This window comes from Monodon monoceros, unplaced genomic scaffold, assembly GCF_005190385.1.
Source record: "Monodon monoceros isolate NGI ecotype Baffin Bay Population unplaced genomic scaffold, NGI_Narwhal_1 Super_Scaffold_14, whole genome shotgun sequence".
NCBI classification, from domain to species: Eukaryota; Metazoa; Chordata; class Mammalia; order Artiodactyla; family Monodontidae; genus Monodon; species Monodon monoceros.
This window is the reverse complement of record NW_021703770.1, coordinates 17,321,009-17,339,850: the sequence shown is the minus strand read 5'-3', so window position 1 is coordinate 17,339,850 and position 18,842 is coordinate 17,321,009. Positions and strand designations below refer to the sequence as shown.

The following is an 18,842-nucleotide window of genomic DNA, read 5'->3' as shown; positions in this document are numbered from 1 at the left end:
CTAACCACAGGTGGCTTTTGACTGCTTGGAATGTGGATAATGTGAATGAGGAACTGCATTTTATTTTATTTTTAATACGTATTTATGTATTTATTTGGCTGCCCTGGGTCTTAGTTGTGACATGCAGGATCTTCGTTGCGGCATGCAGGATCTTTAGTTGCGGCATGCAGGCCCTTAGTTGCAGCATGCATGTGGGATCTAGTTCCCTGACCAGGGATCGAACCCAGGCCCCCTGCATTGGGAGCTCAGAGTGTTACCCACTGGACCACCAGGGAAGTCCCTGAATTTTAAATTCTACTTTAGTTAATTTAAATTTAAATAATCACAGGTGGCTAGTGGCTACTACACTGGATCATTCAACTCTGGGTCAATAGTCACTTCTCAGAAATCTTTCTCTGACCTCCCTGATCAGGTCAAGCCTGTCAAATATATATCTCATGCCAAAGGTACCTCTCATGCCTAGATTTTAAGTAAGTTGTAATTTTACATTTGTGTAATTACTTAATGTGGGGTTTTTTTTGTTTGATTGGTTGTTTTTTTTTTTCTCTAAGACTGTAAGCTATAAACTTCACTAGGATATGTTTTCAGTCATCATTAAGCAGAGTGCCCAGCACATAATGGATCTTCATATATATTTGCTGAACAGTTGAATGAGTGAATAAATGAATGAGTTGTGATAATGTTTACCTCTAAGGAGGGGCGTGCAGGGGGACATCAAAAAGGATTTCTGGTTTTTCTTTACTGTATAAATTTTAACACTGAGAGCATATACATGCATTAAACATGTGTAATAAAATATATTTAAAATATTTTTCCTCAGTATTACAAAACCTGACATATGGAGACTTTCTTGGCAGTCCAGTGGTTAAGACTCTGCACTTCCACTGCAGGGGGCATGGGTTCAATCCCTGGTCAGGGAACTGAGATACTGCATGCCTCATGGTGTGGCAAACAAACAAAAAAAAAAACCTGACATACAGACAAATAACTTCAACGGACAGGTAATAAATCATACATGAGTGAGGAGGGGAGGGAAAAGGGAGAAAAAGAGTTCCTGGCACAGATTGAAGGGAGACAAGTGTAGAAGGAGACTAGTAAGATCTTAAATGGTTGATGAGGGTGGCTGGGCTTGAGAAATAATTTTTGAGATTGAAACGACAACAGTGGCTACTTGATTAGACATGGAGAGTAGTAAGAGAGGGAAAAGAATGAAGGATGAATTCTAGATTCCTGCATGAGCAACTGCATCCCCTCATTTACAACATATTGTAGGAAGGGTAGGAATAGGTTTGGAGTCAGATGAGTTCTGGATTTGATACTTGGAGATTGAGTTGCTATGAGAATATACATGTGAGGATCTAGAACTTGGAGTTTGAAAAAAGGTTTGGCCAGGAGCTAAAAGATAAAGCTTTTAAATGCACATATATGGTAATTACAAGGGTGCCTGTGAATGAGATGGGAGCTGAGCAGGACCCTGTGGGACCTTTCCAAGGACAGACACACACCCCCCATCCCCTCTTCTCCTTTATAGATGAACTTTAGCCTCCTAGGCCTTTACCTAGTTCCAAAGAGCAAAGCTAATCAGAGAAGTGAGATAATACAGAAACAAAGGAAAACAGTCAAGCAAGACAAAATAACAATGGTTTAGCCATCAAACAAAATCAAGGACCTTTAGTTCCTCCTCAAGGGCTACAGATAATATCCTGAACCATATCCTTGAGTTGTTTTGCCGATACTAAAACCCCCATCAGGTTGAAGGAGCTAACTGCTGACCACCAGCACATAGACCCCAGACCAGTCGGAACAAGGTTGATGATGTTGACTCCTGAAATACCACCCAGTTACCCCACCACCACCCAATCAGAAGAGTTGTATGTGAGTTGATTACACATCCTATGACTCTCTTCCTCACACTGTCTTTAAAAACCATTTCCTGAAAAGCCGTCAGAGAGTTTGGTCATTTGAGCATGAGCTGCCTGTTCTTGTTTAGCCCCATGTTGAGCACCTTGCAATAAAGCTGTACTTTGGATGAAAACTCGGCCTCTGTGCGCTGGTGCCAAATAGAATCTCAGAGACAGAGTTTTGGGTGAGGTAGAAAAGAATAGCATTATTGCTTTGCCAGGCAAAGGGCGACACAGTGGGCTTGTGCCCTGAAAAACTGTATGCCCCAACCTGGGAGGATTTGGTGAGGAGTTTTATAGCAGTGGCTCGAGGGTGGAGTTGCTGATAAGGATCAGGGTGTGCGCTGGGCCTGCACTCCTTTAATCTGGCCTCAGTTGTTCTCCTGATGAGCTTCTCCAGGATATCAAACTGTGACCTTCTCTGGAATGAAGAATGCTAACATCTTCCATTTGTTGGGGGTTTTAGTTCTGTAAAAGAGCTCAAAGATATTGTTGTGTGTATTCCCTTGAAGGGGAGCCAGGACCCTGCCCCAAAGCTGCACTATTGTTTCTTGGCTCTCCTCCCTTGTCTCTGCATCCCTTCCCTTCCCTGATTAGCAACTGTTTGAAAGGCTTCTGTGCCCAGGAGTCCCACAGGGTCCTGCTTGGTTTCACTTTTCTTCACCACAACCTGGTGTCAGTAGATTGGCTTTGCTGCACATCAGGCAAGCAGACCCAAGTTTGGTGTGGTAACAAGATCACCCAGCAAGAGTGTTATGTTCAACTAACAACTGGACTAAAGATGAAATCTCACCAAACAGTGGAGGTGGAAGCCTTGAAAGAAATACCTCCCTGGAGGAAAGAATTGCACATGGTAGGAAAAACAGAATAGTGTCTTGGAAACCACATTACCTTGTATTTACTTAAAATCACTTCAGGTAAGGAAGTGCTGATTCACAGCAAGATTTATTTCATTCTGTGGGAAATACAGTAGTTTAGATTTTAACTTCATATCCTTTATTAATTAAACATTTTAGGCTTTGCTTGTAGAACAGGATTTTCCCCACTAGATGGTGGTAGTGTTTCACGTTTCACAGAGTAGCCTGCTTTGCCGTTTTGTTCTCCATTGCCTTAGAAAAGAGAAGACATATCTATTAAATATTTACTGAGTCAAGCACTCAGGTGTGTATCCTGTATACATTACCTCTGCAGTCCTTGCAATAACGTAAGTCAGATCACAGCATTCCTCTGTTCAAAATCCACCAAAGGATTCTGATCACTTTCAGAATAAATTCTGACAACTTAAAGAAAAATACACAATGAAAGAGTTGTGAATTTCAGTTTTATTCAGGATCTTAATGAGAACTAGAGCCTGGGAGACAACCACACAACTCTGAAGAGGTAGGGGAAAAACCAGTTTATACACTATTTTTGGCTAGGAAATATGTGCAGTCAATCATACATCTTGGTAAAAGATGACTGCTGATATCTCTAGTTAATGATTTTACTGCTTTTCTGTGTATGGGAAGATGCAATAATCTAGCATCATTGAAATTCTTACTGAGATATGCATCTATCTAAGGGCCTGCTCATCCAAAGCATAGAATGCCTCATCTTGTTTTTCATCCTGAATTCCTTTCAGGGTGCACTGGCGGTGGTCAATGGCAGTGGGTTATGACTTTACCCTTATAGAGCTGGGTGGTGAGCAATGCACTTTGTCTTATTGATCTTAATTTTTCTGTGTCCACAGCCTCAAAGTCCTTATCAAGGCCCATAAGATCTTATACAATCTTCATCCCCTCCCCACCCCCTCACCCAGGTGCCCCTGCTATTCCCTTAATTTACAGGAGGCACTGCTGCCTCAGGACTCCTTTGTTTTTAAATCAACTTTATTGAGTTACGATTTAAGTAAAATAAATTGCATGCATTTAAATTGTACAATTTAAGGATTTAACAAATTTATACACTGGTGACACCACCACCACAATCAAAATGCAGAACATTCTCTGTACCCCCAAAAGTTTCCTTATGCCCACTGGAAAAAGGAGAAGGAATATTTATGAAATATTAACTTCTATTTACTTGGGGTTTGCTTTACTCTTCTTTTTCTAGGTTCTTATCATTGATTTTAGACCTTTCTTTTTTCTAATATAAACAGTTAAAAATGTGTTTATAAATTTTTCTCAAAGCTCTGCTTTAGCTGTATCACACAAATTTTGAAAAGTTATCTTTCATTATCACACAGCTTGAAATATTTTCTAATTTTCTTTGTGATTACTTCTTTGACCCATGAATTGTTTAGGAGTAGACTGTACTTCCAGATATTTGTGATTTCCTAGATATTTATTAATTTTTAACTTAATGTCATTCATTAGGGTATGGCTTATACATGGAGAACATACTCTATATGATTTCAATTATTTTAATTTTATTGAGACTTGTTTTGTGGCCTAGCACCTGGTCTTTCCTAGTGAAATTGCCACTTTTTTATTTGGGGTTTTTCCCCACCTTTTTAAAATTCTTTCCTTCCTTTTCTGCCCTCCTGTGGATTACTTGAATTTTTAAAAAAGAATGTCATTATAATTTATCAATTGATCTTTTAGCCCTTTCTCTTTGCAATTTTTAAGTAATTATCATAGGGATTAAAATATACATCCTTGAAAACGGAACCCTCCTACACTGTTGGTGGGAATGTAAGTTGGTGCAGCCGCTGTGGAAATCAATATGGAGGTTCCTCAAAAAACTAAAAATAGACTTACCATATGATCCAGCAATCCCACTCTTGGGCATATATCTGGAGAAAAACATAATTCAAAAAGATAAATGCACCCCAATGTTCATAGCAGCATTATTTATAATTGCCAAGACTTGGAAGCAACCTAAGTGTCCATCAACAAAAGAAGATGTGGTATATATATACAATGAAATATTACTCCGCAATTTAAAAAGTTTACAAATGAGCTTATTTACAAAATAGAAACAGACTCATAGACATAGAAAACAAACCTATTATTACCAAAAGGGAAGCGGGGGGGAGGGATAAATTAGGGGTTTGGGATTAGCAGATACAAACTACAATATATATCCAGAGAAAACTCTAATTTGAAAAGATACATGCACCCAAATGTTCATAGCAGCACTGTTTACAATAGCCAAGACATGGAAGCAACCATGGATAAAGAAGACATGGTGTATATATATATATATATATATATATATATATATATATATACAATGGAATACTACTCAGCCATAAGAAAGAATGAAATAATGTCATTTGCAGCAACGCGGATGGATCTAGAGATTATCATACTGAATGAAGTAAGTCAGATAGAGAAAGACAAATATCATATGATATCACTTATATGTGGAATCTAAAAGGTGTTACAGGGAATTCCCTGGTGGTCCAGCGGTTAGGACTCTGTGCTCTCACTGCTGACGGCCCGGGTTAGATCCCTGGTTGGGGAACTGAGATCCCACAAGCTGCACGGCACAGCCAAAAAAACAGAAATGATACAAATGAATATGTTTACAAAACAGAAACAGATCACAGACAGAGAATAAGAATTTATGGTTACGAAAGGGGAATTGGGGGAGGGATAAATTAGGAGTTTGGGATTAGCAGACACAAACTATTGATACTATACACAAAATAGATAAACAACAAGGTCCTACTGTATAGCACAGGGAGCTATATTCAATATCTTGTAACAAACTATAATGGAAAAGAATAGGAAAAAGAATATACACATGTATAACTGAATCACTTTGCTGTACACCAGAAACTAACACAATATTGTAAATTAACAATACTTCAACAACAACAACAACAAAAAAGAAAGAAAGAAAAAGTGGCCAACTCACAAGGTTATTTTGAGGAATAATTGTTTAACACATGTATAACCCTTTGGGCATGGCCAGTCACAGAGAAAGAGCTCAATAAATATAACATTGTTATTCCATTAAAAAATTTTCAATCCCATCTAACTCAATGTCCCCTTTAAAAATAATAGATAGTATGTGATGCTCACTTTATTTTCTTGTCATTAAATTCATAGAGGACATAAGCTTTCTAGGTGCATTATTTAAAAGAAAATCAATATGATGCCCTTATGCTGAAATATAGGGAAGAAACAGAAAAGGAAAATCACATAACAAAATAATGTGTATTTTAATATTCAAATGACTCTAGTAGAAGGCCTAGAGTGGTCATCAGATATTTATAACTAATGAATAATTTTAGAATAACAGAACTAAGACAATATTTAACTGAATATTGCCATCACTTCTTTTTTATATTTGGTATTTTACAATTTGGCTTAATATATTCCTATGCAAATACACACACAGGCATGCAATATCTAACAAATGCACTGAAAAAGGTGTGTTGTTCTCACGGTACCACACAAATGGTGGGTGAAGCAATGTTATACAATGATAACCTTTTTTGGTAAAGTTCTGAACAGAACAAAGTGCAAATTTTTCTTGATGTACACAATAATTGCATCCATGGACAATTCAAGATTACATTTTTAAAATTTAAAAATATCTTGTGTTTCTATGTAAAACCAAATTAGGTTAAAGCTCAGTTAACTGCAAACAGGTTTTTCTTACACTTGAAGATCCCACAGGACATAGGAAAAACATTCAGGATTTAGGACAATTCATTTCTTCTTTGTGAGGTGTTGTCTCAAGAAAATGAGAATACCTAGTATCCCTAGTCCATGCTCACTAAAAGCCAGGAAAACGCCCAATAAGGAGACAAACTACACTCTCCTCCCCAACCCCATCCAAATTTCCCCGAAGCCTTCCTGAGCGTGGCCCTTTTCCTGCAGGAGACCCAGTATCATTTAGTGTCATTGCAAAATGGACCACTAGGTGGTAGCATATACCAAAGATTAAGTATTTTTGACACAACAGCATTAAGAACTTGGGAGTGAGCAGGGCTGGGACTGGAGGACCTCAAATTTATTTGTAATGTTTTATTTCTATCGCTACAAAAAGGTGACAAAAATGTTGAAAATGGGTGCAAGTAATGAACACATGAATACTTAATTTTTCTCTATCTTTACATTTAATTTTTAAAGACAAGTTCCCTTCTTAAATGATCAACAGAAATATCTGGACAGGATGTTGCTAAACCATCAATCTGCTTCCATTCACAAAAGGAGAATAAAAATTATGGCAGCTGGAGATTCCAGACTTCCATTAATGGTTAAGAATAACGTACGTCTTCGAATACTATGAGAATGTGTAGACAAGAGCAACACGCCACTTTGGGGAGTGCAAGGAGATAGCACAGAGAAGGTGGGGTTTGAGTTGTCTTTAAGATCAGGTGGGAATAATACAGGTATATACGAAGAGGCAATAACAGTGATGATAGCTAACATGCTATTAAGCTTCATAGTTGACAGTATTCTTTCACAGGTTTTAATCAAGTTCATCTTCTCACATTGCTGCTCACCCTTTTCCAGAACTATTCAAAGCGTGGTCGGCCAGCTGGTAACCATTACCTGTATTGAGAGACACTGAGACATACAGATATTGAGAGAAATCATTTATAAAGGTTTATAGAAATTTGACAATTTTCTGTCTGTTGACCACAACAATAAAAAATTGGGGCTTGTGCTTTATATGTTTTTTTAAATTTCTTTTTTACTGTATTTTACCAAAGTGTCAGTCTTCAGTGGATTGAAAACACACATAGGCACACACCTGTGCAAGCACACACGCACACACAACCTTCTCATCAAGCATGAAAAATAAATTCTGCACTATCTCTCACTGGAGTAGTGGTATCAGGTATGTTACTGACTTGATTTTTTCCCCCTTATGTTAAGGTGCTTTTTTTAATAGGCTTTTTTTAATCATAAACTTGTATGATAAAAGTTTTTGATCTTGAAATTTTTATCAGAAACTATTAAACAAGAAAGTATTTTACAAAAAATTTTTTTTCATTTTTATTTTTCAGGTAAAGGAATCTGTCTGAATTCAAACCACACATGACTAGATTTAAAGGGAGAAAAACCAGAAGACAATCATAATAGTGATACGATTTACAATATGTAGATAGAGCTTTTGGATAAAACTAAATGTTGCTTGAACAATGGATAATTAGGAATAGGTAAATTTTTTTTTCATTTTGCACTTTCAAAAAGCTTAAAACCATTAAATCAAAGAGAGATTTAGTGGGGCTAGGTCTGCACTTCTCTTTTCTTCATTCTGAAGGCCTATTAATAATAAAAAATTCATTAGAGATAACTCGAGGAAAAGTGTTTTGTCTAGCATCAAAAACTCATAATGGAAAGTATCTGGCAAGAATTTCTTTTTTTCTTCTTTCTCTTCTTCTTCGTATTAAAAGCAGTAATGATATTAAAGAGAACATCTATTGAATACATAGCATGTACTTGGAAATTTTACGTAATGTTATTTCATTTAAGCCACACAACATCCCTATAAAGTAGGAATTATTCCTGTTTTATCGATAGGAAATTGAGGCCCAGAAAAGTTAAGTAACTAGCATAAGTTTGCAAAGTTGGTAAAGGACAGAATCAGGATAGAAACTTCATTTTTGAGCTTGAAGCCCACGCAAACTTTTTTTTTTTGCGGTACGCGGGCCTCTCACTGCTGTGGCCTCTCCCGTTGCTGAGCACAGGCTCTGGACGCGCAGGCCCAGCGGCCATGGCTCACGGGCCCAGCCGCCCCGCGGCACGCGGGATCCTCCCGGACCGGGGCACGAACCTGCGTCCCCTGCATCGGCAGGCGGACCCTCAACCACTGCGCCACCAGGGAAGCCCCCCATGCAAACTTTTGATAGTCTATGTAATGATTACAGAATTAAAACATGAGCAACAACCAGTTAATCTCGTTATCTCCGGGACCTCTACTTCTGTTAAACGATTTTCGTACTTTATGCAGAATTTGGATCAAGTTACCCCATCTCTCCGGGCCTGCTTCCTGAGTAAAACGAGGACAATACTCATTTTATAATTTGTTGCAGTTAAAGACGGTAACAGCTACCTGAAGCGTCTTTAATGCAGCAGAATGTCAACAGATGATAGCCACAATTATTTTTATTTTGTAAAGGAAGAAACTGGGGATTAAGCACATTTAGTTACAAAATTATAGGTGTGGAGCTGGATCCCAGGTCTGTCTGATTCCCAGGCCAGCGTTCTTTATTGACTACACCGTAAGGTAAGTGAGCTGTCTTTGGTGAGGAGGTTGCTTTAATTTTTTTAAGCCCTGCGATGACATGTACAGCCTTCATTGTTCACTATTTAGCTAAATTATTATTTTCACTCTCTGGCAATTTGGGACATGGACAGTATCATAAAAACGCCTCCACACGTGTCTAGTAATCTCCCCGCCCGTCCCCAGGATCCCACAGCATGAGCTTTGTGGGTAATGGAAGAGGTCCACGACGAACTCGACCTCAAACAGCACAATTAGCGCAGAACCGCCCCCAGCCCAGATGTTGATATTTTCCTCTCTCGGCCCCGCCCCCGACCACGCGGGGCTCCAGCCACGCCCCCAAGCTGGAGTTACTGGGGCGGACTCGCCGAGCGCCTCAGCCTACCCACAAGGGATTCCCTCTCCAGCCAATCGCGTCTGAACTACGGGACGGCCCCTAACAAAGATGGCGGGGGAGGCCTCAGTGAGGGCAGGCTGATTTAATACCCGAACCCGCGGCGGACCGCGAAGACAGAGGTAGCGGCGCAGCCCCGACCATGGAGGAGGGCAACAGCGCTGGCAGCGGTGGCAGCGACAGCAGCACCAGCGGGAGTGGCGGGGCGCAGCAAAGGGAGCTGGAGCGCATGGCTGAGGTCCTGGTCACCGGAGAGCAGCTACGGTAAGATGAGGGGCAGTGCCGGGGGAGGCTAGCGGTGGCACTGCCAGCCAGTGTCCGTGGCAGTCGCGCGCGCGCGCCGTGGCTTGTGGCTAGCGACTCGCGCGGCGCTCCGGGACGCCTGCGGACGCGTCGACCGTCCGCGCCGCGGTTTAGCTGCTGCAGCCCGGCGCCCTGAGGACTCCGGACTGGCGCCGGGCTCCCGAGGCGGACGCGGGCGGGCGCGCGGTGCTTGCTGCGCCCTCGCCCAGCAGCTGCAGCCCTGCGCCCCGTAGACGCGTTGCTGCCGACCGCGCGCGCCCTCTTTGCCCGGGCACCCGGGAGCTGACAGGCCTCCTGGCTGACAGCTAGCTCCTCCTCCGCTCAGAGAGCAAGAGGAGCAGGTGAAGGGCCCCCCGCCGGGCCCCCCGCCGGCCCCAACCCCAGCCAGACCAAATCCCGTTCACTTAAGGTTTTACTTTTGGCTTGCAAGTCTGGCTTCACTCCCCTGAGCCTCAGTATTTTCATCTGTAAAATGGGGCTGATCACGGCAACTTCCTTGAATGGTTGTGGTGGGGGCTAAACTGAGAACATTTCTGAAACACTGTACCTATCACTTAATTGGCACATACTCACCCGTCATTATTTGGGTCCGCAAGGGGGCGTGGAGGCACCTTGTCCCGCTGCCCTGCTGCCAGCTCCCCCAGCGCGCACATTTTAGGCAGCAGGGTCCATTGGCCCCCGGCTGCTGCAAGAGTTGGGACTTGATGTGTGTCACTGCGTCCAGGACAGGCAGTTACCCCCAGATTCAGGACCCCCTCCCGCCCACTTTATCATTTCCATCCCATCCTGGTCCTTCTTGGATTCATGTTTGAGAATTCTCCTTATGGTATGACCGGTTCCGCAGCTGCCCGTCTTGTGGTCATTAATCAGTTTGCCAGGGGGAAAAACCCCTTGGCTTTACAGTGGTTGAGCCAAAACTTGCATGCCGGCCCCTGTCCCATCGGAACGGTGCGCTTGCCTCTTACTTCTAGTTCTTGGCCTGAATCTCCAGGCTTATTTTGGTTTCTAAAATGCTGTGTTTCAGGACCCAAAGGAGAGAGACTCTTGCAACGATCCCTAAAGGTTTGGTAACCACCCTGCTTGCTGCCCTTAGATTGAGAAAGTAAATATTGGAGGTCAGAATTAATTGAGTTTAAAGAGGCAAATTGCGCATTTCTATCCCTTGGTGATTTTTTAATGTATAGTCAGAATTAAAGGGAATAAAAGATTTTCCATCAAGAGATTTTCTAACTGAAAAAAATCAAAATAAAGCTTTTCTGATTCACCTTGAAACACTTTAATAATTTATCTGCTCTTCAATTGGGTACGTTTCACTTCCTTTAAAATGATAAACTGCAGGGTGCCTCTGTTTGTCCAGAAAGCACTTTCTCCTTCGAGATGCTTAAATACCCCTTCCTTGGTTGGGGAAGTCCCCAGAGCACTTCTCCTCTTCCCAGGCACCCCCTGCACGGCAGCAAGTTTGAGGACTAGGCTTAGTGTGTCGGTAAGAAGATAGAGGTCTGTCTCGCACTCGGGTTATATAGACCTGGGTTTGAATTTCTGCTCAGCCACTTTGTTGCCAAGAGTTAACATTAAGTTGTTTTGAGGAGGACTTTAAAACCAGAGTGAATCTGGGTTTGCTACTTACTAGTGTGGGACCTTGGGCAAGTTACTTAACTAAGAACGATGGGTAATAATGGAGCCTACCTCTGTATTGTATGAGGATTAATTAGATGAGTTAGTGCTTAGATCAGTGCCTGGGATATAGTATGCACCATGCCAGCCTTAGTTATTATAGTTCTGTGACTTTGGACAAGTTAATTCACTTCTCTGAGCCTGTTTCTTCATCTGTAGAAAGGCAATGAAGATAGCACTTCATACAGTTGTTGTGAGAGTTTTCCCCTGGGCTTCATGTATTGAAGAGCATTCAACAAATGGTTGTTGGAATTAACGAGTGTTATTGGTCTCTGTGTGTCACCACAGGTGACTTCCAGCTGAGCAAGATCTAGCAGAAAGGATTGGTTGGTGGTTAAGAACACGGGCTGCCTGGGTTCTTAGTCTGTCTCCACCATTTATTAGTCCTGTGACTTGCGGACAATTTACTTAACTTCTCTGTGCCTCCGTTTTACTTCTCTTGCAGGAATTTTGTGAGGATTAAATGAGGAGGTGCTACATGTAAAAGGCTTAGTAAATGTTAGTTACTTAATTTTACTTTGGGGAACTGTCATCATTGCTTTTTAAAAATCTCTACCATCTTTGCACTGTGCTGAGTACAGAGTACATAGTGATTACTCCAATATTTGAATAACTAGTGTATGTAATTAAATATACTGTTGTAAATACAGATGATGTAATATTCAGAATTTAGGGATTTAAGTGGCCATGCATGCCACTAGCTTCTTGGTTACTGGAAGAACCTCTCATAAAGGAGTAGGGATGCAGCCCTCCTGGCTGTCACTGTCACAACATGATTTCACATCCCTAACTGCTTTCTCACAGGTGGATTGTGGGGACTTTGTGATGTGCAGGCCTCCTGCCTCTAATTGCTATACACACAGACACACTCACTCACACACTCACAGACACACAGACAATTCCTCCTCTCTGCCTTCTCTTTCCTTTCCATTGCTTTCTGGGTCATCAAAGATGAGGTGAATGAAGGTGGTAAGGAAAGGAGATGCCAGGATTGGGATTTGAAATACAAAATTTGGCTTCCAGGTCCAGCTCTGTGAATTTTATTAATTTAATATTTATTTATGGATGTATATATGGATGTATGTATTTGTTTTGAACTACTTTTGCTTGGGCAAGTCAGTTAGCCACTCTGGGCCTCAGCGACTGTGCCTGCAGAATGGGAATAATAATATCCTCCCATGGAGGATCTGTGGTGTTGGAGCAAGTGGGGTATAACATGGGAAGGAACTTTGTAAAATAAATCAATAAATCAAGAGTAGTTGTTGCTATGATTATTATAAACTCCAGATGTGAAATCGGGGGTTGGCTCTGTAATCCTGACACTTTGGTAAGGGCAGCTGGTTGCATAAGGATATGAAATTGAGTAACATTTAAAAACATCTCCTGCTTTCTTCTCCAGCCTGACTGCAGGATCCTTTTCCTAATCTCTTTGTGCTTTCCCTTGTCGTAAAAGATTTTACTTCCTTGCTCAATGTATCTGAGTGTCTTTCTATCTTAAAACTGCATTTGGATACCACTTCACATCCCCAGGATGGCTATAATCAAAAAGACAGACAATGAGAACTGTTGGCAAGGATGCAGGGAAACTGGAACCCTTATACACTGCTGGTGGAAAGGTAAAATGATGCAGCCACTTTGGAAATCATTCTGGTATTTCCTCAAAGACTAAACATAGAATTACCATGCGACCCAGCAGTTTTACTCCTAGGTATGTATTCAAGAGAAACAAAAACATATGTCTACATAAAAATTCGTACACAAATTTTCACAGCAGCATTTTATATAATAGCCAAAACCAGAACCAACTCAAATGCCCACCAACTGATGAATGGGTAAATAATGTGTAGTCTATTCATACAAGGGAGTATTATTCAGCAATAAAAAGGAATAAAGTACTGATATATACTACAACATGGATGCACCTTGAAAACATGATACTAAGTGAAAGAAGGCAGACACAAAAAGACACATATTAGGAGGTTGGCCGAAAAGTTCGTTCAGGTTTTCCATGTTATGGAAAAACCCGAACAACTTTTTGGCCAACCCAATATGACTCCATTTATATGAAACGTCCAGAATAGGCAAATCTGTGGAGACAGAAAGTGGTTGCCAGTGGCAGTGGGGAGGGGGAATGGAGGGTGATTGCTGATGGGTGTAGAGTTTCTTTTGGGGATGATGAAAATGTTCTAAACTTGATTGTGGTGATGATTTCATAATTCTGTGGATATGCTTAAAAACCACTGAATTATATACAGCAAATGGGTGAATTATGTGGTGTGTGAATTATATCTCAGTAAAACTACTACAAAAATGCATTTGGATGACACATTAGAGTGATGAAAGACAAAATATTAAAACTTTTAAAATAAACTTTATGCTTTCTTTTTGGATTGGCCAAAGAATGTGATGAATTTTATCATTAACTTGATAACACATGACTACCACGCCAGATGGGACTGATATTTTATATATATCTTTTTATAGTATCATTCTTGATACAGCACAGAGAAAATATATCATAAATAGTCCAGAAAATTGTCTCAGAACATTCCTGATTTGAAGATAATTAACCATATAATAATCTTTCGTATTACTGAGGTTTCATACGATGACTTTTTAAATCATTATTTATTTTTATGTTTTATATATAAATCTTTTATCTTGAGATTTGTCATGCAATCATAACTGACATTCTAATTACAGCATCCAAAATCCACCTTCTGTTTCTTCTATAGATTAATCCCAGAGATACTTAGCAAGAAAGTGGTTTGTAATAGAGCATTTAAATAAAGAAGGCCAGTGAATATCACTGTTCTCTCTGTGGTAATGGTAGGCATGATAATAATAACAATAATACCTATATGGCATATATTACCTGCCAAAGACTCTTCCAAGTGCTTATATATATTATTAGAAATATATATATTAATATATATTATCAAAAGCATATATATGCCTTTAAGCTTTATAAGCTACTCTGTGTAGAAGACATACTTGTTATCCTCATTTTACAGATGGGAAAACTGAGGAACAAAGTATGTAAGCTAACTGGCCATAGATTTTTCAGCCAGAAAGTGCTAGGGCTGAGAGTTCTTGCTCTTAAGCAAAATGCTAGATTACAATTTAGAGGGTTAAGAAGTGTCAGGGTAAGACCAATGTAAAACAGAATCATATATATAAGACTGTGATATTCTGGTATGAGAACTTTTGCAAACAAGCAAGTAGACAAATGATTTTTCCCTTCTGTGGGAAAAAGCTAATTAATTTCTAGAGGTGTTTATGTTTTTACAAGATAGAATGGTCAGTTTCTCCGTTAACTTTTAAAGTGGGTCTCCCTTGCCATATGGTTTTGAAAACTTAATTTGAACTCCACTCATTCTGAATTTGTAATCATTTTAATGGGAAGATAAATTACAGTTCACTATTTTGCCAGCTGTGAGGATGGGAGTGGGGTAGGGGGAGAATTAAGAATGTAATGAGGAATGCTTAATTAAGAGAGAAAACACCTCAAGCTTTTCAGTTATGCTCATGTACCTAGACTAAATATGCTAATTACAACAGTCTTATCCAGTCATTAAAGGTGGGTCCCTAAAAGCAATTTACGAGGCAATGAGTTTTAGCTAAGTTGTAGGAAATTGCAGTTCTTTCAAATTGTTTGATGTATTGCCTTTTTGCTACACTAGACTGCCTTTCCAGACTCTTACAGCCTTGCTATTGCCTTTTTCATAAAAACATGTTAAATCAATATTGAGTTGCTTTTCTGAATTTGCTTTGCCAATGTTAATGCAGTATGCAGATAGAAGGTAAAAGTCAGCTTCTGGAACCAAAGGCCAATCTACAATAAAGTAAATATGAGATATGGAATTTAGAGATACAGAAAAGAACAAGGAGAAATACAGCTGACCCCTGAACAACACGCGGGTTACAGCACCCGCCCTCTGCACAGTTGAAGATCCGAGTATGACTTTATAGTCAGACGTTCTCTGTATCCCTGGTTCCCCATCCACAGATCCAACCAATCATGAAATATGTAGTACTGTAGTATTTATATTGAAAAAATCCAAGTATAAGTGGACCTGAGCAGTTCAAATCCCAGTTGTTCAAGGGTCAACTGTAGTTTGTTTTATTGCACTTTGAACTTAAGGAACTTCAAAATTGGCTTAGAGAATGTCTTAGGGGGTAGCCCCTACTGGTGTCCGTTAATATGGAAGTAACCATTGTAACCGAAGGGAATAGAGGGAAAGCTACTGCCCAGATGCTACTACTGAAATGTAGGGATCCAGGCAGGAGGAATATGCTTTTATTCTTCTAATAAGCAGAGAGGATATCCTGGCCTTGGGAAATTACCACCTGTTCAGATGAAAAAGGGAGAACTTTAGGAAATGGCAAATGACTGTATTTGGAGTCAGTGCAGACAAGCCTCGTGTAGAGTGATGAGCTGTCTTTACCCCAGAGGCTTTTCTCATATACAGACCCTGTTCCTACGAACATCTTTTCTGCTTCACACACTGGATGTGGGGACAGCAGGCACAGTCCTGGCACATAGCAAGCTCAGTAAAGACTCCTTTCTCCCCTGGAGAGAGAGCCTGGGAAAGTACTTTGTCACTTGCCAAAACCCTCATGCAATTGGAAGACACTGAGTAAGTGCTCAGTACACGATTGTGGAATTATTGTACACCTTCATGCACTTATCCTGACGTAAACCTGTTTTTGAAATGAGTGCAGTGTTAGTTGTTTCTGAGTAATATGTTTGCGGTTACTTTTCTAAAAGGCCAATCCTGATATTTAGGTTTTGGCTTCTGTCGACTTCGGAATCAATAAACCTGAAAATAAGTTATTAAATAAACACACCTCAAAAGAAGAGAATGAGAGGTGGTGGCTGATTGTTCTCCTCTCCTAGAATTTCTAGTATTTATTTGGATCAGGAACTCACGTCCCTTTATTAGGTGGCGGCTCTTAAATGGTTGGGGTCTATGAGTTTAGTGATTAGGAAAAGACAAAGGAAACAATGATCAACCCTCTTTCTACCTAGTAAGTCATCCCACTTTTCTCTCTTCCTCATTATCTACCAAGCAGAGATGGGTCCCAGATCTGGGATCCTTGTCCCCGTATTATCAGCTTTAACCAAACTTGGAAGCTTATGTCAGTGACTGTTTTTATGGGTTATTAGATGCTGGGGGAACACCAGTGGAGACGGAGTGCAGGGAGAGAGCTTAGCGGATCAGACAGCCTGCTTGTAAACAGCTGTTCCCGTGGCAGTGCCAGCAGGGCCAACAGGAGCTATTTTCATCAGGGCTGGGATGGCCCCAAACTGGAAGAGTTCAGAGAGAGCAGGAATTTACTCTCGTCTGCACAAAGAGTCACTTTTCTGTAGCTTTCCAAATATTTTTAAGGTTGAGTCGGAGAGGCGAGATGGAGAAAGAAAACACACCTGGGAGTGGGGGACAAAACTGCACTTTCGTCTGTGCAGTTTTCTGATAACAGCTGTTGCTAGGGTGTGGCAAGAGGGGACAGATGCCAGGGCCTCCAGCTGGGGGAAGCCCACGGCAGCTGCAGAGGAGGTAGATAGCAGCTAATGTCATCAGAGAAAGGCTCAGATCTTTCCACTTGGAACCTTTAGCTGCTTCTGGTGATTTTGTTGTTGGTGGTGGTATGTGTTTGTTATTTGTTTTAATCCTGATGACACTGTCTCCCTGCAACACTTGTACCTACAGGTTTCTGATTCTGATATTTACCCAGAGGTTCCTTTCATTGAAGTAAACTGTGGCTCAGCACCCACTTAGGTCTTGGCCTTATTTTGATCATCCAGCTCTGTGAGGCTCTCCTTTGGGTGGTGAAACTGTTACAGCCCCAGAGAACTGAACCTTGTGCTTTGTGGCAGATCAGGTAGGCTTCAGAAGGACCAGTCCTAGTACAGAGTGCTCAGTAGCGTCTCTGATCATGACTTAAAGTGTGAGAAACAAAAGAAGATCAGAATGAACATTCCCTCATTAAGAGAGAAAGCCTCATTTCATGCTATCCTATTTTCATTACAGTTAGGTTAGTCCCTGTGCTTTTATTATATGTGAAGTTGGCCATTTTCTAACAAGTTGTAAAATTCTGGAGGAATACACTATGAGTGGTGTGTCCACAAAACAAACAAACAAACAAAAAACAAGGGGGATTGGGAGGGGGTTAGTGTAGAGATATATAACGAGGTACTGGTTTAAGAACAACCAGTGTATAAATGTGCAGATTTACAAAAAGGATATGTTAAGAAAGGATTGTTTTTTTCCATCTTAGAAAAGGATTTAGCACATTTTCTGTTGAGGATCCTGCGTTAGTTTTCTATTTAAAATGCAATTCTTGGGCTTCCCTGGTGGCGCAGTGGCTGAGAGTCTGCCTGCCGATGTAGGGGACACAGGTTCGTGCCCCGGGGGTCCGGGAAGATCCCACATGCCGTGGAGCGGCTGCGCCCGTGAGCCATGGCCGCTGAGCCTGCGCTCCGGAGCCTGTGCTCCGCAACGGGAGAGGCCACAACAGTGAGAGGCCCGCGTACCACACACACAAAAAAAGGCAATTCTTTTTATACGGTTTGCACACTATTTTCAGGCACATATACTGAGTCCAGTAAAGCGTGAACTTTTGGATTGTAGAAGTACTGTTTTGCTTCCCGATTCCTTTCCTCTTCCCCAGGAGGAGAGGAGAATGGGGTAAACTTGCACCCTGTTTTCACTGAATATTTTTATAAAAGTTCTACTTACCTTTGGTCATTAACATTTCCATAAATGATAGTGACTTTCACAGAATGTATTCACTGCAGAAAGCAGTGGTGCTGTATGACTGTATTTTACATCTAGGTGCCAAGTGCCTCAGCATCTTTAGTTAAGCTATAGGAAGGTTGATAAAATAAGACTTCACCAAAGCTCCTGCTTGTACTGCTTTCTTCTTAAAAACAGACAACAAAAATCAGTTTAGAGGTGAGGTTTTAAGGCAGTTATATGATGCATAACCATGATTCATTTTCCTTCACATTTGTTAAAATTTACTTTCTAAGGAAACCGTAATTCAGAAGGACACATGTGCCCCAATGTTCATTGCAGCACTATTTACAATAGCCAGGTCATGGAAACAACCTAAATGTCCAAGGACAGATGAATGGATAAAGAAGGTGTGGTACATATATACAGTGGAATATTTCTCAGCCATAAAAAAGAATGAAACTGGGTCGTTTGTAGAGATGTGGATGGACCTGCAGTCTGTCATACAGAGTGAAGTAGGCCAGAAAGAGAAAAACAGATATCGTATATTAACGCATATATGTGGAATCTAGAAAAATGGTACAGGTGAACCTATTAGCAGGGCAGGAATAGAGACGTAGACGTAGAGAATGGACATGTGGACACAGAGAGGGGAAGGGG

At 40.8% G+C, this 18,842-nt stretch overlaps 1 protein-coding gene across 3 annotated transcripts in view; it reads left to right on the top strand.

The window, feature by feature from the left end:
* The first annotated feature begins 9,480 nt into the window (after window positions 1-9,480).
* The window catches only part of DEPTOR (DEP domain containing MTOR interacting protein), a 140,106-nt gene continuing 130,744 nt past the window's right edge, over window positions 9,481-18,842 (top strand). The window contains exon 1 of one of the 3 annotated variants that reach the window (XM_029222939.1): window positions 9,481-9,729. In XM_029222939.1, the coding sequence (XP_029078772.1) occupies window positions 9,608-9,729 (122 nt within the window). In that variant the 5' untranslated portion in view covers window positions 9,481-9,607. The remainder of the gene's footprint in view (window positions 9,730-18,842) is intronic. The other 2 variants (XM_029222942.1, XM_029222940.1) reach the window with 2 other exon arrangements.